We start from the raw sequence: 23398 nt of genomic DNA, 5'->3' as shown, positions 1-23398 counted from the left end.
CGTCTCCTCGGTAAACATTTGTCTGTTTTTAATTAACAAAAACAATAATAATACGAATAATAAAAAGCTTCCTGAGAGAAAAACGTTGACTCATCGTTTCACCGACACGAGGACAGACGTTAGCTGCTTCATCAATACGAGGAACAGCAGGCGGCTCCTTTAAATGTTAAAGTTTGAGAAGAAAAGTCTGTAATACGTTAAAAACCCAGTGGGCGAAGTCGAGCTGAGTTGGAACTTATCAATACTGCTTCTTTTCTTTATGAGTGTAAGTAATGTGAATTAGGAACGTAGTCTTTCTCAAAGTCAATAGCGTTCTCACGGTAAATATTTGTAATTTGCGGTGGTTGTAAGCTAGCTAACGTCGGAGTTTAACCCATATCGTGGTGATATCGTTGGCTGAGTCACTGGAGCGTAAAGATACCGGAACCTTTAAGTTATGTAACATTAACCATCGTTTGTAGACTTCCGTGTAGGAGCATGAGAAACTAGGTGATAAAGTGAGTATGCCCACCATGTTATCTCCTACCTTGTGTGTTTCTGCAGGTTACGTCTTCCTGTCTGCACCCCTGCTTCCAGCTACACCGCAACTATGTCAGGAGGTAAGTCAACAACCACTTTCAGCTCAATATCAGAATCAGTTATAAAGATATATATATATATAATCGTCTATGTTCCCAAAGGAAACTGCTTCCTTGAACCACATTAGAACTCCGTTGTTTTACAGAACTACCAGTAGTGGCCTTCCAGTAACCAACGGGGTTAATATATCCTGAGGCACAAAAATCATTCAATGAATTTAAACTTTCTTTTTAAGTACAAAAAGTTGTGTTTGATGGGGTTTTTTTTGAGAAAGTGGCAGTTAAGTTCCGTGGCGCCTTAATAGTTAACTGACTCATGATTACAGTGTCTGGAGTACAGTCTGTTTTGTTTTGCAACTGCTGATTTGATTCCTGTAAAATGTTTATTAAATTATGCTGCCGGGACAAGAAATTTAATGCAAGAGGCTTTTGATATTTGTAGTAACTTGTAACTGGAATAGTGTTGGTAATTCTGATCTCAGCTTTACAAAAAAAAAAAAAAACTAATACTGTACTACAAGGCTTCCTACTGTTGACAAAGATATTGAAATAACATTATCATTTGCAATATTAGAGGAGAGTTTTCCCATTTTTGTTGAAAAATCCATTTTAGTAATAACATTGGAATTTTGGTGGTTATGTATATGACCACCAAGATGCCTTTTTAAACCTGTAGAGTCTGTGTGGAGGTAGGAAATCTCTAGAGAACCATAATGTTACACTTAAAATGGTGTTTAAAATTACATTTTTGATTAACTGTTCTTCTACTGTACTAAAAAGACAAGAAAAGAAGCACGTCCCGATTGAGTTTTCTTCTTGTAAGTAGTTACCCCCCTACATAATATTGATAATGTAGTTTCTCTCATTCATAGTAAAGTATAGTATGATTGTAGACTATTGAGTTTTGTTTACTTAGGTTTCAGCAATTTCACAGTTCATATAAACTATGGCCGAGCTGCTCAAAGGGAGAGAGAGAGAGAGCACATTGAGTATTTGGTGAACGGCCTCTGCAAACAAATTGCTGAATTCCATGAGCTTTGCTCTGGAGTGAAAAGAAATCCCACAGCAGTCAGTGATATACTCACTGATCTGCTGTTTTTTTGTTGTTTTTTTTAGCAAAAAGCTGTACAGACAGCAAGCTTGATCAAATAGCAAAGACGGACAGAGAATCAAAGAGGAAATCGCAAGATCTATCAGGGTAATACTTCTTTTTCCTCCAGAATGTGAGTATTTTGATTTTAGCTGTGTGTGTGTGACATACTTTAAGATTGCTGTGACTGTTTTTATTTTTTGAGTCTGCTGCAGCTGCACCAGATGGTGAGTCTCAGCTCTCTCAAAAACTGGGTCATATTTCAGAAAAGGCTAGAGACCTCCTGTAACTGAAAGATTTTATTTTTGTACTTTACAAGAATTATTTTGCTTTTGCCAGATGCCTGAAAGATGTACCTTTTGTAAGGTGATGTGAAGCTTATTTGACCACCACGAGTCATTTTAAAATCGTCCTGGGCCTTCTTCATGTTGGTCTTGGACAGTTAGTACGAAATAGTTTGTAGCCTGATTTCACAATAATGCTAACAAGAAATACTTTGGAAATGTAGGTTGATTTTTAGATGACGGAGTGATAGCTTTGGCTTCCTTTAGGATGTGACTTGTATTACTACATTTATTATGTTTCTGATCCATATTTATTTTGTAATCTCTGAGACCTTCTTTGAATAGTTGATCAGACGCTTATCTGCGTTAACTTTTCATACCACTAGATGGGGACCTTTACTCTTTTATGCCTCTTTGACATCACTAACAGTCATTACACAGCCAGTGCTACTGTAGAAAAGCAGAAGCCTTAGGAATATACAGTTATATGTGTTTGATTTGAATTTGATTTACGGAGACGTTCGGTTGCATTCTATATGTGCAAACCCTGGGAAGCCTAAGTAAAGCCTGATTAGAGCTTTACAACTTAAGGAATCACAGGAATTGATATACCTTCATGCCTTTTGTAGTGTGACTTTGCTTTAATTTTGTAATTTAAATGTGTGATTTATATCTAAGAATATGTATGCATATACACACAAAACATTCATAAAACAAAATATTGTTTTAAATGTGAAATAGTCCAAAGGAAAGTGGCTTTAATTCGCTTTTAAAAGCTAGTTTAGTGATATATTATACTCAATTGTTACAGTATAACTTCATGCACATAAACAACATGAATCACAGGTAAGAAATTTTAGCTGCTCACATACTGATCATGGGTTGGATGACTTGTCTCGTCGTGCATTGGCTGTGACTATTTATAATAGATCATGGCAGGCGGGCCTGTGTTCTGTGTGCTCTGTCTCCTCAGAATTTTCTAGCTAAGAAGACTGGGAGGTCTTGGAGTTCAAAGATTGGGAGTTTTTGCACTTACTTTTCTGTATTCTTTGGCTTTTTAGGCAATTGCGATTCATCTGAATACTTGCTCTGTTATCTAGTTGAATCAAGTTTCTATTTTTAGATGAGTGGAAAAACTTTTGTCCTTTGCTCACCTTGGCGCTCAGCCGACGGGGTGTAGTTGCTTGCAAACTGTCATGCTAGCAACATACCCTGCTATGAGTGTAGCTGTTTTCCCCTGCATTGGCTATAAGAAGCTAATTCCCTGGTTGCTAGGGCAACCAAGTAGGATGGCCGTCAACTGGAGATGGGGAAGCCTTGGGCGGCCATTCAGCTTGTCGCTGTGCAGCATTCCTCTTGACCTGCTGGCTGGGAGGAGGAGCCAGCTCTGCAGAGGAGCCTCTCCAGGCCCAGTGTGCCCCAGCATGAGACAGAGCTCCAGCTTTAGAGCTAGAGCTCCTCTCTCCCTCTGCTGGCTACTGCACACCTCTGACTGGCTCTGCTCCACTGGCAGCTGGAGGACAGGCGGCAAGATGTCAGCTTCTTCCTCCACCTCCATCTCCTCCCCTGGCAATGGACAAGGGAAGCCTAAAACTAAATCCCCCTTTCGCAAGAGAGGGAGTCTGCAGAGCACAACCAGCCCTGGTGAGTGAGGATGAGAGGGGGTCCCATAGAAAGAGTGAGACAATTCTCAGCCGGTAGGAATATAGAGATGCTACATGCTGCAGGGGAGGGTGGGGGCTGATGCTGTATTCTAGTTAGGAAAAGCATGTTTTAAAAAAAACGAATTGGATGTTCTCAAACTTTTACTTTAAAAAGTCTGGTAAATACAGTTGCAGGGCAGATTGATGAAATAAGCTCTTATGTTGCATTGATGCACTGTTGTTAATTAAGTTCTAAGTCTTGATGCTCAGTTTGCTCAAAACACTGTAACATGATTGTCATTTGAAAACATATATGTTTTTGTTAATATTAGAAATATTCACATAACAAGCTGTGAACTTTTGAGTTAATGTGCGATTGTGAATGGATGCCTAGCCTTTGGTGGGCCTTCTGCTTGCCGCTTGTAGCAGTTTATCATGAGTGAGCAGGGTCTCAGGGGTTGCCTCATCTAACCGTTTTAAGATTACCAAAGCAGTAGCATCGCATTATCTTACATCTTGCTCAACTGCTCCACAGCAAGGACATTATTTTCACTCATTGTTGGAGGAAAGATGAATCTCATCATCTTAGTGGCAGTTGCATAGTGGAAGTGTTGGGAATGTCCTAAACTTGTATTTTGAAAGTTTTTAGTTGCTATAGCTGCAAGATCCCCTCATTTCATCCTCGCTTTTTCAGTTCTATCCTACTATCAGGATAGATGGATGATTGTGTCGTTAACTTGTCTTCGTGATAGTGTCCTCTGAAATTCTGAGTTCTAAAGAAAACACTTTTCTCAGGATTTGACATAAATCATAAGCTGTCACATTAGATGTTTTATAGAACTATCTAAGATGTGGCCCATAAAAACTGTTTAGAAAGGGCAGAGGATATCAAAAATTACTTAACAGCTGCTTGCAGGACCCACCTGTCTACCACCTTCTATCGTGGGCTAACAACCAGTCAGATGAATCAACTGATGTGAAGCCAAAGTTGTTGTTTTTTTTTGTTGTGTTGTGTTTTGTGGAGAGATACCAGCAATTCTTTTGGTGCAGTTGAAACTAAGGGTTCATAGGGGCCTCATAGTTCCACAGACTTGTTTTTTTTTTCCCTCTGCGCCTTGTAGTTTAACATTTCACAAAAACAGCAAACAGTACTGTCAGAGTATTAGAGCCAACTTGTAGACAGTGAGCTACTCTCAGGGCTGCTGAAGTATTACTTTACAAAGCAGCAGCCAAAGGTGAACTATAAAAAAAAAAGAAAAAAGCAATGAAAGTCTTGCAGTAAATTGAGATGTAAGTTATTGCCATAATATAGTGCGTAACACGGCGGCCAGTGAAGCTTGTCTTTGAGGGCTGTACCATCAAGAAAAGCATAGCTGTGCCTAATGCAGTTACATCACCTGGAAATACAACATCGGACAGACAAATGCATCAAATAGAGGCAGGGGGACAGCAGGAGAAAAGGATTGGTTCCTAAATATGAAAACATATTCTAACATGATAAACATGGAGGTGTGTTGCAGTGGTATCAATTCACAAGGTGTACGGGTTTGATGAGTTAGTGAAAAAATGTCTGTAGCTCTGTCATTGCCTTTGAAGTTGATGCTGATTGGCCTCTATGGGGAGGAGAACCTAGAAATGTGGAGTAGCGATTCCGGTGTGAAGCCATTAAATGTTAATATTGATTTAATTATACAGCTACAGAGCATCGCCAATGAGCCACACTGCAAATTTAAATGTTTGGAGGATGCAGATCCCAGGCTCACATTGACACATACCCACCGTATTTGCTGAGGAAGCCTGTCTTTGCTGCAGTAATAAATAACTTAGAGGTCTCTGCATCCATGCAGCCATTTATGTCCTCTCAATTAGCCGCTCGACTGAGCCCTCTGCACTCCCAGTGTGTCATAACAGCCATTTTTGTACGTCCCCCTGACCCCACCACACTTATTGCAGCCCATGTGGCAAATTTCTCCTGTAGGGAAATTTACTCTATCTGCATCGTGAGCAGCTGGTGTCCTGGACCGGAGGACTTAATATTTCCTGTGTTAATCCATGTTCATCTGTCCTTTCATGAATCTTAACTGTTCTTTTATCCCAAATATATCTTTAGCACGGCTGCATATTTGAAACAGTTCTCTTATGTAAGTGTTGGTATTGACTTGCATGAGGAAACATTGATCACCCAGTCAGTTTTTACATGCCGGAATCAGTCTGAGCCTGCAGGCTGCTCTCTCCCACTGGACCGTAATTGCATCACATGAAGGAGAATACTTAATGTAGTAGCTTTGCAACTGAAGCCATATGATGTGATATATGCAAGCTATTAAAATATCTGCCAGCAAGGTGGAGGGATTCCTCTCTCCAGCATGAATCACTGCTGAGGCTTCTGTTAAGACCTGATATGGAGGCTGCTGGTGTGATCTAGTCATAGTGATTCTAATGTTTTTGATATCGTTTTTTTTCTTCCTGATAGAAAATATGATATCTGAACTTAAATATTGACCGATACAGAGTATTGATGCAATACCAGTGTGTAAAACACTACTTAGAAATACATACATAACTTATTGGTAGGATTTTAAATATTGCCACGTTGTTGCCATGATGATGACATTTCTTCTAGTCAACTCAGTTTGTTATTGTTTGGTTATGTATTTATATCAGGTAGAAAATAAATAAGGGATGATTGTTTATTTATTCACATTCATGTTGTAAACACTATTGGGATGGTTGTTTGAACTTGATATGGTTATATTTAGGTTGTAAATGTATTTGCGATAGTAAAATCATGTAAGGAAAAAGGGCTCCATTCATTCATTCAGTACACTTAGCCATATGAAACAAGCAGGTTTGATTGACGATACAGACAACAGGGATATGAACACATTTGTGCATTTAATACATTTTTAAACATGATATTAGCTAGGTAACTTATGATGTTAGTATACACACCCACTCAAAGATCAGAACCACACCTCTAAGTGATAAGAAGAAGTCCTTGAGTGACCCCAAGTGGCTTTGTTACTGAATCATTAGCATAAAGTAATTTTTTTCCCCCGTGGACCTTCACCTGGTCAAGAATCAACCACATTTGCCACTCCCGTCTTCCCACCACCCATAGGACATGTCATAGACCTAATCATGTGACAAAAAAAACCACAGGGAGTCCCACAGTAATGTCACAGTTGAGGGTGTTACAGAGAAGGTGTCAGTGGGTCAGAACTTCAGTGTCAGTGCACAATTGAACATAATTATAGTGTTAATATTGTTGATCTGGGAAAAAATACTGATCAAGGGAACCAGCGAAGCCACACTGGGACTAAATACAAGAAGAAAGGTATGGCATTATTGACCTATATATATATATATATTTAAAAATTCTACGTGAAGCATGCTTTGACCAGTAAGACCCATGTATTTGGCTTTATATGGGATTACGTTTGTGATATGTGAGTTTTCAAGTTTTTAAAGAACTTATTTTGATAATTTAACATTTACAAAAAACTTCCTATTCTGCTTCACCATTCGAGGGAATCTTTGCATCAGGCCATCATTTTTAACGAGACACCGGTTGTTCGTCTCACACATCTCTGCAGTTTTCTTTGTCTTTGGGTGAAACATTCCTGACCTTTCTTCTGCTATGTATAGCTCAGTTGCTTCCTGTGTAACAGAGGAAGTCTGTTGATGGTGGAGTGGAGATTTAGGAGAACAAGGGACCAAGGTCCCATCAGCTATCATGCTAACAGGTGGGCCTGTTGTTGCAGAGTCAGTTAGATAATCAGTTGAGCCTCATTATCTCGCCTCTCAACCACCCCTGCACCTGAAATACACTGGTGCTGTCACTCATACAGCAAGCATTGGAACAAATATGAAGCCAGTTTGACTGCTTGTTATATTTTCCTTTCTCTTACCTCTGTGTAATTGAGGTTGTAAGGCTGCTGCAGTTGACTAAATGTCTCATCTTTGTTGATAGTTCTGCAGTGTGCCATGTAGGTAAATAGTTCTTCACACTGCTGTTTTGATGATCTGATCAGCAATGCTTTGCTTTCTAATATCCTCCAGCCCTTATTTGTTAGCTTGGTTTACATACAGTTCCAAAGGCCAGTCAGAAGTCAAACTGAGTGAATTTAAACAATGCCCTCTCCTGGGTGTCAAGGCAAACTGCAGCTGTACCTAAAACTAATAAACATTTGCTTTCCCCAAGAACACACAATCTCAAGGTCTCAGAGCAGCTAGACTACGGGTACGCACACTTGTTTCCCTTGGGTGGGACAAAACCTGGGCCGTAATGTTCAAATGCTAAATGGTACCAGGATTCTATGTTCCCTTAATGAGTATTTATGCTTTAAAAAAATGGCCCTTATAGGTGGTAATAAATAATGTATTGTTAAGTACGTACTGTTGTTTTGTTTAATTCATTTTTCTAACATTTGCCAGGCCCTGATGGTGACTAAGTGTCATGTTATTTCACTGGGATGATGTGCAGACAGTAAGCTAACACACAGTAGTTCATGATGGTTCGTGTTTCATCTCTGTGGCACAGTTAAGCATGATGCTTTACTATATCCCTGATCTGGACAGGCTTCCTAAAGATCAGTTTTCCCTTTAATCCATAATCACAAATGAACCTAAGTCAGTCCCTCACCCCTGCACCCCCCACCCCTATTTCCCAAATTACCTTCCAGCTCATATTCTCACAATTGAAGCACACATGAAGGCAGTTGCACTTGACTGAGGTTGTAAGGTTATAACAGTGTGAGTCAGGGATTTTGATTACTTTATGTGGCCAGAATGATTGTGACCAGTTTTTCAGAGATGCATAGCAATATCAATATTGTTATAGTTTTTTTTTCTGTTTTGAATGTTGATGATATCAAGTAGCAATGACTGTCCATCACTGTACATGGACACAGTGTTGACTGTTAAACCATTCCAAGAAGCCATAAGAGAAATTTCAGATTTTAAAATCTGAAATTAATATGTAGTTGCAACAAAAATAACTAAATAAACATGGTTTAATAAAATATATTTTACCAATCAAACTAATATTCTTTCTTGGTACTTCTCTTAGGCCACAAATTGAAATCAGAAATAATGGTATATCCCAAAGTAAAGATAGCTGTAACTGTGTGTTTGTGTGTGTGTGTGTGTGTGTGTGTGTGTGTGTGTGTGTGTGTGTGTGTGTGTGTACGTACTCCTTGATGTTTTTTTGTCTATTTCTTTTGCATGTGTGTGTTAAGTATGTGGAATTACAGTTGGTGTCTTTTTGTTTTTGATGGCTGCAGGCAAGATTCAGTGTTATGAGAACATTCCTGATAGGCCCAACGTGAGAGATAAACAGCACTAGTCTGAATGATGAGGATTTCTGTTGAAATGTTTGCCCTGTTTTATTCCCGTGGGAATTTCAGTCTCTTGCTTGACAACTGCCTCTAAAAATAATGACAGCTTTTCTGTTCCTCTGGGAGAAAAGGAGTGAAATATGTGCTGCTGATTAGTGGGGAAAAGATGCATAGAAAACAACTGACTTGAACTGTTAAAAAGGTGACCAGACCTCTGACAATTAACTAGCTATGTGCCATGAAGAAAAGTGGATGTGTCTAAGTATGAATACATCACACCCTTGCTTACTTATGCTGGGCAGCATACTGCCCAGCTTTTTTTGCAGTAACTGTGAAAAGACCTCAGTGGCAGAACACACACTTAAATACAGACTGGTAAATATGGACAAATCAACAGAAAAGCAGCTGTCTTCCATTCTCAATAATAACTGTCAGCTACTCATCTTATATGATGCGAGCATCTACTTGGACAGTCAAAACTCTGAAGACTTCCTGTCCTGGACACACTCAACTTCCTCAGGTCCAATTTCCTAAGGTGAAGAGTTGGGCCTCAAACAGCCCTGCATCAAAGCGTTGCATATCTGGAGGCTTGGAAACACTCATTTAACCTAAAATAGGTCCGTGGCCCTCTAAAAGCTGGTAAAGAACCTGACCTCATTCAACAGTCACAATTCTACATTGCTGGGACCTTTATTTAATTTCCTTCTGTAACATGTCTCCCATGTGTCTTTTCTTTAGTGGTCACCTCTGCCTCTACTTAGCACGTTTTCCTTCATAGAGGTCATTTGCATTGTGGAGTCCCTCTGCTAAATTATTAGCTCCTGTCTTGATAGCTTGTGCCCTCCATCCACCAAAATTAACCAGCCGATACCACCAGAAACCTGGATGCCAGTCTCAGAGTTTCTGTGATGAAATTGTATAAATTCAGTGACCGTGCTGATCAGAGAAGGAACAAATCAGTGGAGATTCACTGGAAAAGACATTGTAGTAATCTCTCAAACAACTGAAGTGAACATTGAAAAATACAATAAATAGAATGCTTCCATACTGCTTGCCCGAGGTAACCCAAATCACCTGAAGCCTCAACATGCAGAGTTGTTTTGAAAAGCATCACTGACACCATGTATTCAGATTCACAAAAAATGGAGAACTAAAGAAAAAAAAATCATCCTAATCATCAGGGTCATTTTTAAGCACTAGTTCACCTATTTTTTTGTCAAGATAAGATGAGATAAACCTTTCGTTCAAAATCGTCCCTCAGTAGGGAAATTGGCACCAATGACTTGCGTCCATGCCATATTTTACCCTTGCAGCAGGGTTGAACAAGTACAATACACTTGAAGAACCAAAGACCGTATAATAAAGATAAAATAAATAAAGATGCATATAATCAACAAATACTTCTACTCTATTCTCTTCATGCTTGTGCCTCTGTGGTAGTCACTGCTATAGTTGTTGTATCTCACAGACTCACAAGCTATAAACTTCAGCCACATGCTGGCTGGTAATAATGGAGCGATGACGAACGACTATTGAGTTCTCGTGGGTCAGACTGTCAACAGGTTGACTGATGTGACAGCTGGTGTGATTCCATCATGTTTTGATGGTCAACATGTATTTAAGAGGAAAGCTGCACCTGTAGTAGCCTAAAGACTTGGTGGAACTCTTGTCAAACTGGAATGGAACAGGGTGTTAACTCATGAATCGTACTCTGGAGTTCCAGTGTTAGCTGGATTTTTGTTGCAGCGTTGTTGTTTGTACTTGCAGGGTATGACCAAACAATATATACGTGCCCAGAATTTAGTTCCTGATGTGGTTCCTGTCGTCAGTCTTTTGTGTGTCTCTCATTCTAATGTGAATTACAGTTGACAAGACTTCTTGTGCCACACATCAGTCATGTGAGTGCAGAAGAAAACAGCTTCCCTTGACATCATGTGGTCGGTCAGGAAATTAGCATTGCATGCTGCATGTAAATGAGCTCACTTGCATGTACCCACAATCATGTACCCCTACACCTGTGGATGCTCAGTCACATGAATTCCCACATTATAAATAAGTATTTACATTTCAGGCAACAAAAGAGACATATTTTCCAGAAGAGTTCAGCTCAGTCTATATTTGTCTCACATGGACACTTTAACAGGTGCTATGGAAAAGCAAATCAGACTTTGAATAGGCAGAATAAAAACATTAAAGAAATTGTTGTAAAGCAGTAAATCAAGGTAGCCTACACTTTAAGCTCTAGAGGGCCAAAACTGAAATGTAAATAGAGCCACACATATTGTGATGTTTGTGCAGTGTGTCACTCTGCCACTTTATACAAATTATGAAAAATAATCCAACATATTTAAAAAGTACTCTTACCTTACAAAACAGCATAAACAGTGATTCAAATAATTTTACATTTATATATTGTGACTGTTGTTTATTGTTTACAAATGGCATGCCAAATTGAAGCTTTTGGTGGGTCAAATTTGGCCCATGTGCCCCCCCTTTGGAAAGCCCCGAAATAAATCATAGCATGGAAATGAATTAAAACTGTTAAAACCTGTTCTGTAGAACTGTAAACTATTTTGAATTTAAATATAGCAATTAAGGTACGAGTCAGTATCAAATCAAAATATGTCTTGTTCCAGGAAATATTCATCCTATCTTACGTTTGCAGTTATCAGATGATTGAGGCAGTTTTCTGTATGAAGAGGTGGGTGGTGGAGAAAAGGGGGGTGTGGCCAGAGATGCAGGGCCTCCTCCATTTTACAGCACAACAGAGAAGTGGTTCACCCCAGACCCTCCCCTTTTTTGCCACGTGGTATGTTCCAACCAAGTATTTAAATCCGGGAGCTTCAAGACTGCTGTTTATGCACTGAAAACCGGTGTTATCCAGGAAGCAGCTGAGAGACAGAGAGAAAGACAGAGAGAAAGGGGAAGGTAATCAAGGGACAGAGCAAAACAAACCTTCATCAGCACTGGAGGGGGCAACACTTACAACAGGAGGAGCAAAGAGAAGAGAAATCCTGGTGTGAGATCAGCTTATCCTTACGAGAGGGAGCGTATCCTGTCTCTGTCTCTCCTCTTCTCTCTCTTTGCTGTCATTCTCTTCTTTCCACTGAGCCAGTGGGGGAGGGTGCATCGACTTTCCCAGGCCTAGTTACATGTCCCAGCATCCCATCAGAGCTCGGACAAGGCCACTGCGACTGTAACAGAGACTCAGAGAGCAGGACAAGACAGGGGAGCTAGAGGTACTGTAACCTGCGCTGGTTAAACATCAACAGTGTCAGATAGCATGTTGTCTGTTAACATACTAGAAGTTTCATCACTTCTGTGCTAGTCATGGTACTTATCATTCCAAAAATATTGCACTTGCAAGCTCATAGTGACTAATGAGGTGCCACTAACAGTTGCTTAATCCTGTAATATGATGACAGCATGCTGACAGGGAAACAGAGACATGAAAGAACAACTTTGCCTTCTGCCAAAAGGATAGACATATGGAAGAGCGGATCGTATTGTGTGTTGCAGTGATGCTCAGCATAGAGACGTCTTCCTAGTTTATTGAAGTGTCTTGACTGTTGCAGTGAGCGAACATTTAGGGCATTGGGTTCTGCACCACACAGTCCAATATGGTGCATTACTATTTCCCAACAGATTACTCACTGAGATTCTCTAGAATGTGCTGACAGAAATGTGTAGTAAACCAGAAAATGCAGTTACAGCAGAGTATCAGCAGCTGAGTGTGGAAGAGAAGAAAGCTCTCATTTTGGAACACTTGAACAGCATCCTCATTAGTGTTGTGTTAGCAGGGTCAGTGAATGTGACTGACTGTTGTTGTTACGTGCACTTGAACATGTTGACCTGCTAGGTATTTTGTTGTTAGAGGTGGTTTTTTTCTTTTTTTGTGTGTCACCAGCTGTCATGTGTTTGTTACTCTTAAAAGGTTTCCTGTTGGCTGCAGAGATGTGTTTCCCAACCTCATGTTTCTAATCTAAGTACCAAGAATGACCTTTCTATGTAAGCCTTAAAATTGACGAAAATTATACCCCAACTATTTACAAAGTGTTTTTTTTTTGCCTTGCAGGATGTAGTTTCAGCTGGCAGATGTCATCAATCATGTTTACTCACTTGCACGCAGCCTGCATAAATAGTATATTTTCGAGATGAAGACCTGAAGCGGAGGTTTATTCTCATCTGTGGTTGCTAAGGAGCATCTGGGATGTGTGTCGTCACATTGTCTCTCAGGGTATCAAGTGAAATCGGTGAAGAAGAATTAATAGCTCTGAATGATCGCAGTGGATACTTCCTCCCTCTGAATAGAGGGATAATTAAAACACATTAAAATGGGCACACACAGAGTCACACATTCACAAGTCTATTTATATATACCATCAACAGTTTCTCTTGTACTGGCTAGTATTGCTGCTGCATTGAAGATTTGTTACACCAGACAACACAATTCCTTCTATTTGCATCAGTCCAAAATGAAATTCCTCCTCTTTAAGGTAAATAAGTAAATAATGCACCTGAGAGTACAATGATATATCACAGATTTGCTTTTTTATAGCGTTGGTTGATTGTCCTCCTTGTGTTTTTTTTGTTTGTTTTGTTTTTGTCAGAATAACATTCATGTACATGTCAAAGTTGGTGCTAACTTGAATTCATGACATTTCATCTGGGTGTGCTGTGTCTTATAGAAATACATCAACACAACAAGAAAGCAGACTAGAGACAAACAGTCTTTGTTTGCACTGTAGCTGATTCATCTCTTCAGCTTGTTACCTTTCATTACCTCCACCGGGGACATTGTGTTTTCTGCCTGTCTGTTAGCATGATTACGCAGAAGCTACTAGGCTGTTGCTTAAAACCTGGTGGAGGGTTTAAGCATCAGTTGAGGAGGAAACCGTTCAGTTTTTGAACAGATCTGAAAAACAAATTATGTCCTGCTTTTGTCCACATTGTGACGTAGAACATACAAAATAGGGAGAATGCTGAATGTATTCTTGAACAGAGATTCATAACATTATTCAAACCATCTCTCAATAATTATCTAATTCTAGATGATAAAATTTGTCACATTGACCAAAGGAATTCGATTGAAATTTGTTGCATGACCAGTAATCACTATTGTCTAATCAAATAGTCCAGCCTTCAGGATCCATGATCTACAAATTTAATTTAAATTGCTATCAAAAGTTAATCACTTTAGTTCATTTTCACATTACCTATCTTTACCCCAATTTAATTAAAATCCATTTACCCTAAGACTCCAATATGAAGTGCAATCTGGATTTTCAGAAGGAAAACTAAAAAGCAGACTTTTTGCTTGCTGTGCTGCTCTTGTATCTATTCTAAGCTTAAACAAATACGTCTTTGAGCCAAACCACAATGAAGGCAGAATAACCAAAGCAAAAAAGGTCAAACGTTTTATTATCCATCAGTCTGCAACTTCATTTATTCATTATTTGTTAATTAACTGGTCTGGTAACATCATAAAACACCAGTCTATCCCCTAAAGATTTTGTGGAAACTGTAGCATGAAATGATGGGTGGGTTTCTTGAAAATAGTTGCAGCTCATTACTTCTCTAGCACATTAGCTGGTTAAATTGGTCAGGACAAGCTACTGGCTCTAGTGTCCTGGTTGGGGCACTCCACCTGTCCCTAAACTATTTGTGTACCCTTTACAGTGTGCTTTTGTTAAAGGTCGGAGCTGACCAATACAAATCGAAATAGAGGAAGTAGAGCAGTATGTAAATTAGAGTAAAACTGTTTATTTGCTTTCTGCAAAATATCACAAAGTTGCAATTAAATCAACAGAAATAAACCAATTACTGAAAAGAGACAAGAGTAACAGAGAGGGATTGGATGAATGTGACAATTGAGCTGGACGATTATTCACTTTTGTATAAGGAGAAGTGCTATATTGTCTGCTTGCAGCTGCATCTAAATCTTATTGATTCTCTGTTTCATCAAGTTTTGCATCACTGTCAATGACTTAGCCTGAAAAGAACTGTTGGACCACACGTTTGCTACAGGAGTGTGTTTATGGCTAATCTAATTATGCGTTAAATTGACTGATAGCAACTCTCAAAATAACAAGGATGTATTGACAAATACTTGCCACGGCCTCATGATCATCTTTGGAAAAACCGGTGTATTTTACATTTTTTTCCAGTTTTTGATCATTCTTATTCAAGACAGAAGCAAAACTTCTCTTAAAATCTGATGTAAAATAAGTGAAAAATAAGAAATCTGTAGACTTTTATGATTCATTTTGCACTTAATTTTCAATGTCTCATAAGATTTTAATTGAAGATTAATCTTAGTCAAAATTCCAAATTAATTTGCTTCTGTCGTGAATAGAACTAAATGTAAAACACACAAAATAAATGCTTGCTGTGGCATTTGTCCTGATGGATGTGAGGACAAGGCATGTTGGAAGGATGGTATTGATTCCCCTGGAAAAGAGGCTCTACAGTGACTAGATTGTCTCTCTGGTCTACTTTAACAGAAAGGTGGGTAGTTTGTGTGGGTGGTGTTCAGATTCAGGTCTCAGGGATGTGAGTGAACACCGAGATGTGGAGCTTTGTCAATATCACTTAGTGATCTCAGCAATTAACTTTTAGCAGCTACTGTGAACTTGTGGTTTGTGCTGATTGTCTTTTCTTTTGTGAGTGAGAGGGATGCAATCTTTTTTCAGTTTGCAGGATGCATAACATTTCAGTGTTTGTTTGGGCTAATTTTGCAGGAAACTGGTATAAAAAAAACAGGCTTTTGCAGAATATTTGATGAATCTGCTGTGGGTGATAGTATTATTTGACTTGGTTGGCCACATGGAGACATCAGTATTAAATTGACAATCTGGGTAGAGGCCACATAAACAACTCAAAAGTCTTAGAAGCTGTCAAACGAAGATTGAGAGGTTGAGGCATTTCATTCAAAATAGGCACGTACATAAACGGTAAACAACATTTTTGAGGTGAGGCTGTGGGCTCAGTGTCGTGCGTCCTTCACGCTATCTACTCTGTGGTTTGAAATTTAGACCAAAACTGCTCATGCCAAGGTCTCATGAATGTTGTTGCAGATAGAGGAAATGAAGCAAAATGAAGATATGCTGGATTAGGGTTTTTCTTTTGGATTACACAGATTGAAATAGTACCAAGGAAAATTTACACATGCCCTCTATCGTGGTGTCTTTAAAAGCACAAAAGACGCTGAAGATACAGTATTGTCAAGACAAATGAACACTCTGCAGCTTCTGGATGTTTCCATTCAAGACCATCCAGGGCCATTGCTGTTTGGGTGGACAGTTCTCGTCCATGAGCTCCCCACTTCACTGATGTCACTGAGATAAAAACGAGAGTTGGGGTGCTGGATTAAGAGTCATCTGTGGTGGAAAGACTGGAGGATTACATGGATACTATACTGGGGATGACACCACGTGTGTGTCCATATACTCCGTCATCTGTCCTTGTGAACATGGACATGTGCTGATATCCACACACGTGTGTACCGTACTCATATAGACTCGTGGGAAATTATGGGACCAATGGAGGGAGCAAAGAAACTTCAGATAAGGGTATCTGGGCTGATATTCTGTCTGTTCTATTCTGCAAGCAGCCCTTTGCTATGGTAACAGTGTGTTCAGAACACTGTGGCTCATGTAGGTTGGTAGTTGTCATATTTATGCTGGTTTATGGTTTAACCATCAGCGAAGGGCCGTAACATTGCTTGACCTCAGCTGCTTGTCACAGTGTTGTAAACAGTGCTAACGGAGTGCTATGTATATGACAAACTGTCATCAACATCTCAAGGCGTTTTAACAACTCTTGTTCATCTAACATGTCTGAATCAAATTGAAATGATACATTTTGTTGATTTTCTTTTTATTCTGGTTTGGCTCTTTTTATATATGATGTCTTTGACAAGTCAGTAGCCAACAGTAAAGGTCAGGCTCTAAAGTCAGCAGATAAGTAGCAAGTAATAGAGAAAATAGATATTTTTCATCTCATCTGAGACATCCATCCATTTTCTATTCGGCTTATCTGTTGAGAGTTGGAGGGAGGGGGCTGAAGCCCATCCCAGCTGACATTGAGCGAGAGGCGTGGTTTTCCCTAGACAGGTTGCAAGTTTGCCACAGGGTCATCAGGAGCACAGTGTCTTGCTCAAAGATACTTCAACGTGGTCACCGGGAAAGTGAGGATCGAACCAGCGACCCTTCTGTTGCTAGACGGCTACTCTACCTCTGAGCCATGACGCCCCCGTCATCTGAGACTTCCAAGTGCAATATTGAAAAGTGTTTCAGTCTTAACACCAGTAAGTGCTGTGTGGGGAGTTACCCTCTGTTCAGTCTTAACTCCACTCAGACAACAGATGGCTCAGACTAATTGTCACAGGCGACACACACAACATCAGTAATGAGTCCGGTTATAGTAAGTGAACACACCATTTCTAAAAATTCATGAGTGACTGCAAGTGCACAAATAAATGTGGCGTATTAAATTTTGTTGCTTTTTAATTTAAATTTCTTGCTGTTTTGATCATATTAGAGTTAATTTAATGTTCTTCAGAGTGACTCAAACAGGAGAGAAGTATATTTTGTCTTTTGTTGCTGTCCCTTATTGTGTTGGGTTGTGTCTGGAGTGGACCTGGAGTCATCTGTTTCCAGCAGGTCCAGATTGAGGATGGCCCCTCTGTGTCAGCCTCAGGAGTGTGTGTGTGTGTGTGTGTGTGTGTGTGTGTGTGTGTGCGCAGATTTGTGAATGTGGTTAATCAGGATGATTATTTTTCAAGTGTGTACACTGAAGTGACAAAGTGGTCTGCAGGTACAACAGTGGGCTCTGGTTTTTGACATTGGACAAAGATCTTAATGTCTCTCTAAGAGTGGAGACTCAGCTGCCAACGCCAGAGCGTCACATGTAATCTTTTTTTTTTTCTTTTTCTCAAAAGCTGTATTTTATGTCTCCTGCATAGAGGGACACAAGAGACATGATTTTACGTAGTGGAACTAGGAACACAAAGGAAACCCTTTGTCAAATATTGCTCAATGTAGTACAATGGTTTTCTCTCGATGTTTTTGGTCTGCAATATCAGTTCTATGCGGTTAACTCTTGTACTAACTGGGTTGTTTTCAGTTGCTGTATTATAGTTACTCTTAAAAAGACACACAAATACACTTTATCTATTTATTTGTTCATTTATTACGATACATATATCACTATATATGAATATACATATTTGATTTATGTTCATGGGGGCTGCATGGCTCAGAGGTAACGTGGCTGTCCAGCATTTGAACGCTCGCTGGTTCAAGCCTCACTTCTCATGTCAAAGTATCCCTTGGCAAGATACTGAACCCGAAATTGCTCCTGATAGCCCTGCAACGACCTGGCAACTCATCCAGTATGAACCCCGCCTCTCACCCAATGTCACCTGGGATAGGCTCCAGCCCCCCCGCATCCCTTAACGGGTAAGCAAATGGGTGGAGGATTTATATTTGAAGTTATAATTTAGAAAAACATGAAATTACCAAATAAACCAAATTAACTGACTTGTTCATGTCGCTGTCATGTCACTATCCAAATATGTGTTCATTACTTTCAGAGATTCCACACGCCACTGCATTGTAAAAAAAATAAACTGTATAATAACTAAAATCATGGTTTCCCATTCTAAAACTACCACATGTACACTTCTGTACAACCAAATCCAGATTATCCTCAGTGTTGATCTATGATGGGACAAGTTGACTTCATGTGGCTGTCTGTGTTTTCACCAGACCGTAGAATAATTCAGAATTTCAGTTTGCAGAGTGACTGACCTCATCATTGGTGTTTTTAGCTTCAGGCTACAAAGCACCAAGATGATCCACGAGTATCTGTGCCCAGTGAGGTCTGTCAGTCACGACACACGGCACATGACACCACACACGGCACATGACACCGCACGTAGCAGACAACGATGAAAATCGCAAGGACATTCTTGTATTTAACTCCTGAGATAAAAAATTGTTCATTTGACTGCCAGTGTTGTGTTAGTAAGACATATTTCTAAATCTCTAATCTAGAAGCCTCTCCATCTTTGCTCAAGCCGCACTCATGTCAGCATTTACTTATCTGATTACTTTTTTTCCCGCAACAAACTGTAATGACACTATTTCTGCTCAACTTTGAAATTTACTGACTCTTTCGTAATGGTCATGCCAGTTTCCCCACTGAGGGACGAATAAAGGTTTGTCTTATCTTCCTGAAGAAAAATGAAAATATATCTCAGAATAAGGGATGTGTCAGAAAAGACAAACGTGAGATGAGATTGTTTCTGTGTGACTCAAAAAGGATTTGTAGAAGCATTCAACTCAGATTCCTGAACTGCATTTGTAAATACAAAACTTGGCATCATTGGAACCTCCTGAAAATATGAAGAGTTCAATATATCAAGGCCTGGTGAAGAGGTGTTGCTGCTGTGCTGAAACAAAATGATGTTTTCTATAATTGGCTGTTTACTTGCTACTGCTTGCTCATGCAGCAAACTGTTGAGTTTAAATGTGTGTTTGTTCTTGAGCTTGGACTAGACCTGCTCTGTTTAAGTACCCAAGATAACCCATGCTATGATTTGGTGTTCTAAAAGTAAAATTCACTCGACTAGACTGACGGGAATAAAATTGAACTTCTCTCCACAACGATTTCTCACCACAACTTTGCCTGTCTACAGATTTGTGTGGTTCAGCTGGGCCCAAGACTCTCAAACCCCAGCGATCCCTTCCAGGGACATCTGTTTCTCTCACACAATTCCCAGTCGACCTACGAACGTCCATGGAAGAGAAGTACAAGGAGATCGCAGAGGTGAGATTTCAAACTCAGATATTGTTTTTAAACTCACAGCAGCGTGATGGTAACACTGGTGGTCTCCAACCAGCTTAGATGCAGCCTTCAGTCCATTAACGTCATAAAAGGGAAAGAATTAAATATAACAAGAGGATTTCATTTTAATCCTATTCTTGTTAAGGGTTTACATTTTTTTTTATTTTTTGCTGAGATAAATTCAGAAAGACATTTAATTATAGAACACACAAAAATTTTGAAAATATGATAACATCACCTTGGCATTGAGGCTTGGACTGCTGATGCCTAACACAACAAAACTCATGAATAGTTCAGATATTAGAGTAAACATTGGGAATTTAAAAAGAAGATGCTTTCTTTATTTTCAAAACATTTACAAATGTCTGTAAATCATACTTAGCTCATGATAAACGGATAATAAGCAGACTTCAGCAAAACTGGGCAGACATAGATAAATATCAGACTTGTTTATTAAAAAATTGCCAATATCTGCTGATACCGTGCGGATATTTGCCTTTTCATTGCGTGTACCTTTTTATGAAAGTAGATGGAGCATGTGGGGTCTATGTAGGTCTCTGTGTTGACGATTTCGTCTGCTCGCTCTAGGAGCTGTTCACACGCAGCATGGCGGAGAGCGAGATGCGGAGCGCTCCATATGAGTTCCCAGAGGACAGCCCCATCGAACAGCTGGAGGAGCGCCGGCACCGCCTAGAGAGGCAAATCAGTCAGGACATTAAGTAAGGAAATACACACACACACACACACACACACACACACACACACACACACACACACACACACATACACACACCTACACACAAAGACGGTAAAATAAACTCTCCCGAGAACCGCAGACAGCTCTCGCCCTCGCCCCTCTGTTTACTCAGTCTTGTTTTCACCCACGCACACAAATCCTCGGGCGCTTAAACTTTTATAAGGAGGTGGGTTCTGTCCTCTCCAGGGTGATGCTATCTGCACTACTAAGCTGCCTGTCCTAGTAGTTAAGTGAGGTGCCTCCTGAAGTATGATCAGAGTTTACTGCAGTCTGAATCACTGTGATTGATTTATAACTGAAAGGCTTTGTGTATGTCTGTATGTGTGTCTTTGTGTGTGAGAGAGTTGCTTGTGCTTATATAATTGCTCTCTGTCTGTCTCTCTGTCTCTTTGTGGTGGTGTGCTTAACTTCTGATGCCCTCTACCCTTTTCCTTGCCCACACTATCCTGCACCGCTGCATATCACCCCAAGGCTTGAACCAGAGATATTGCTGCGCGCCAAGCAGGACTTCATGAAAATCGACAGTGCTACAGATCTGGAGTGAGTGAGCACTGAAGATTTGTCAAGTGATTCTCTTTCTGTCTTTTTTTTTTTTTACTGTATATTTTGTATACTTACACCTGTCATTTCAGAATTGAAACTCCTCGCTTCCATTTGTTATCAGAGCCACTGAGAGTGTTAATCAGTGTATTAAGACCACATCTTCCCTCTGCTGGTGACTTTATAGATGTGCAGTAACTTTAGACATTAGGAGAGACTCAGCAGCTAACACGTGACCTCCTTGGTGGTGGTAACATCAAGGCTGCTACTGCCTTTGCATACTATAAATCTTTATTTTGCTTCTCCTCATCACTGTGATGGGACTTCTTGTTTGGTAGAGAAGCCCGCCTCCCTGCATCCATGCAAAAATCTTTCCATTGAAGCGTAGATAAATCGACATTTTAGCTGCTACCCTGCATGAACACTGGGCTGAATAAGTATCTGTTTTATTTAAAAAACATTCTTTAGATTAAATAAGCTATTTTTTAGTCACTCATCAGAATATTGACGGTGATTGCAAATGTATAAAAATGAATGAGCCTCATCACATCACATTGTCTGACCCCTAACTCTGACACCCTTAGTTTAGTTACGCTCAGTTTTCTTTAAATCCTCCTAGTGATATTCATCTAGGACATGAAGGTATAATGCTGCCTATGAACAAAGCCAAGGTCAAAGATGCTTTTAGAGATTTGTTCATGCTGGAGTACATCTCATTTATATGAAGACATAAACCCTTTCTTTTCTTTCATTCACTTCATGCGACATTCTTGTTATTTCCTGCTTACCTTCATGATTTCTTGGGGCCCTCTGTTACTTTGTTTTACCCTGTTATTTGATCCTTTGAAGGCTAATGAAGGAGACGAGTGTGGACACTGTTGATCATGGATTTACAGAGAGGGAGATGCCAATGGAGAGAGAGTACCAGCGGGTCTCCATATCTGGAGAGGAAAAATGTGGGGTGAGGAGCTTTTATTAAGCTGCTCTCTCATAATTTCTGTGTGCGTTCACTTCATTGAGCTGACTTGTAAATGTGGTTCAACGTCTTCCCAGGTGCCTTTTACTGACCTGGTTGATGCTGCCAAGTGTGTAGTGAAAGCTTTATTCATTCGGGAGAAGTATATAAACCGATCCATGCAGTCCTTTTGTAAGACCACTGCTCACGCCTTGCTGGACCTTGGAGTGAAGCCACTGGACCTGGGGGTATATGACGACATACCAGAGACCCCTGTTGATGCAGGTATCACATGCACACACCAAAGAAATAACAATTAGAAAGTGGAAAGGATAAAATCACATGTGGTGCCTCAAGGCTCATATCATACAGAAGCATCTTTTAATTGCACGCCTCCTTTTGTCATTATTTTATTCCAAGAATACTTTTCACTCAACAAGCATACCTGACCCTGTTTTGCAGCCGAGAACACTAGAAATAATTGCATTTGCCCTACATTAGCTGTCAGTGGGTTGTTTTGATGATCTGAACAGTACAGAAGAGGCTCCAGGAGGCTAAAGCTCTGCATTTGCAGCTGAGATCCAGTTTTTTTTTTTGTAAACTTCATGTGTGGCTACAGCAATTAACAATGTGTTTCACCTTTTCCTCAGGCTACTTTGCAATGTTTTCAAAGAGGTTTTCCTCTACCCGAGATGAGGGGAATGTTCCAGCCTTTCAAGCAATACATAAATGTTTAAAATTTATTAATAGTGAGACAGCAGGGGGATTGCCTGAGGGAAAGTCAGTTGCACGCCAAACTACATTAATTGAATCTGCCTGTAAAGAAACTGCATGCACACAATGAACTAGCTGAGAAAAATTAACAAAAAGTTACACGAGCAGTGTTCCCTATCATCTGTTTTTTTTGCCTTGGGAGCAGCTGTGTTGTACACTTTTTTCACCCTGGCAGAAGTTGTGCCATTGTTGATCAGAAAAGGTTGTTTGTAGCTTATGATGACAATGAAAATTCTTCCAGACGCCCCCGTCCACCCACCTGTATCCAAGACACACCCTTACGACAATCAGGACCCCAAGAATATGCCGGCAGATACAGGATATGGTTGCAAGATGGTAGATGGAGTAGTGCATGTCTACAACAAGAAAAACAACATGGACAAGTAAGCATCTTGCACCTGTAGGGCAACATTTTAATGCTGTTTGTTTACTTATACTTGTGGGTATGAACACACTATCTTCATTTTCAGAAGTACAGAACTGGACCTGCTGTACCCTGACCTGAAAGAGTACATTGCAGACATGAATGTGATGATGGCCCTCATTATTAATGGACCAGTGTGAGTATCAAATGATAATATTAGAGG

The 23398-nt window shown here is 39.9% G+C and overlaps 1 protein-coding gene across 7 annotated transcripts in view; it reads left to right on the top strand.

Moving 5' to 3' along the window:
* The window catches only part of ampd2a (adenosine monophosphate deaminase 2a), a 33801-nt gene that overhangs the window by 2303 nt on the left and 8100 nt on the right, over positions 1-23398 (top strand). Inside the window, exons 1-10 of one of the 7 annotated variants that reach the window (XM_086199280.1) lie at positions 110-265; positions 544-599; positions 1695-1776; positions 19637-19767; positions 20374-20504; positions 21014-21082; positions 21932-22043; positions 22136-22322; positions 23053-23194; positions 23282-23371. In XM_086199280.1, coding sequence (XP_086055406.1) covers positions 19738-19767; positions 20374-20504; positions 21014-21082; positions 21932-22043; positions 22136-22322; positions 23053-23194; positions 23282-23371 — 761 coding nt within the window. In that variant the 5' untranslated portion in view covers positions 110-265; positions 544-599; positions 1695-1776; positions 19637-19737. Of the gene's footprint in view, positions 1-109; positions 266-543; positions 600-1694; positions 1802-3443; positions 3597-12042; positions 12174-19636; positions 19768-20373; positions 20505-21013; positions 21083-21931; positions 22044-22135; positions 22323-23052; positions 23195-23281; positions 23372-23398 lie in introns of those variants that run through there. The other 6 variants (XM_086199279.1, XM_086199277.1, XM_086199278.1 and 3 more) reach the window with 6 other exon arrangements.

Source organism: Aulostomus chinensis, chromosome 3, assembly GCF_037954235.1.
Source record: "Aulostomus chinensis isolate RoL2024-O1b breed Wild chromosome 3, RoL_Achi_v1.0, whole genome shotgun sequence".
Lineage (NCBI taxonomy): Eukaryota > Metazoa > Chordata > Actinopteri > Syngnathiformes > Aulostomidae > Aulostomus > Aulostomus chinensis.
The sequence above is the reverse complement of the archived record's forward strand: the minus strand, read 5'-3'. Positions and strand labels throughout refer to the sequence as shown.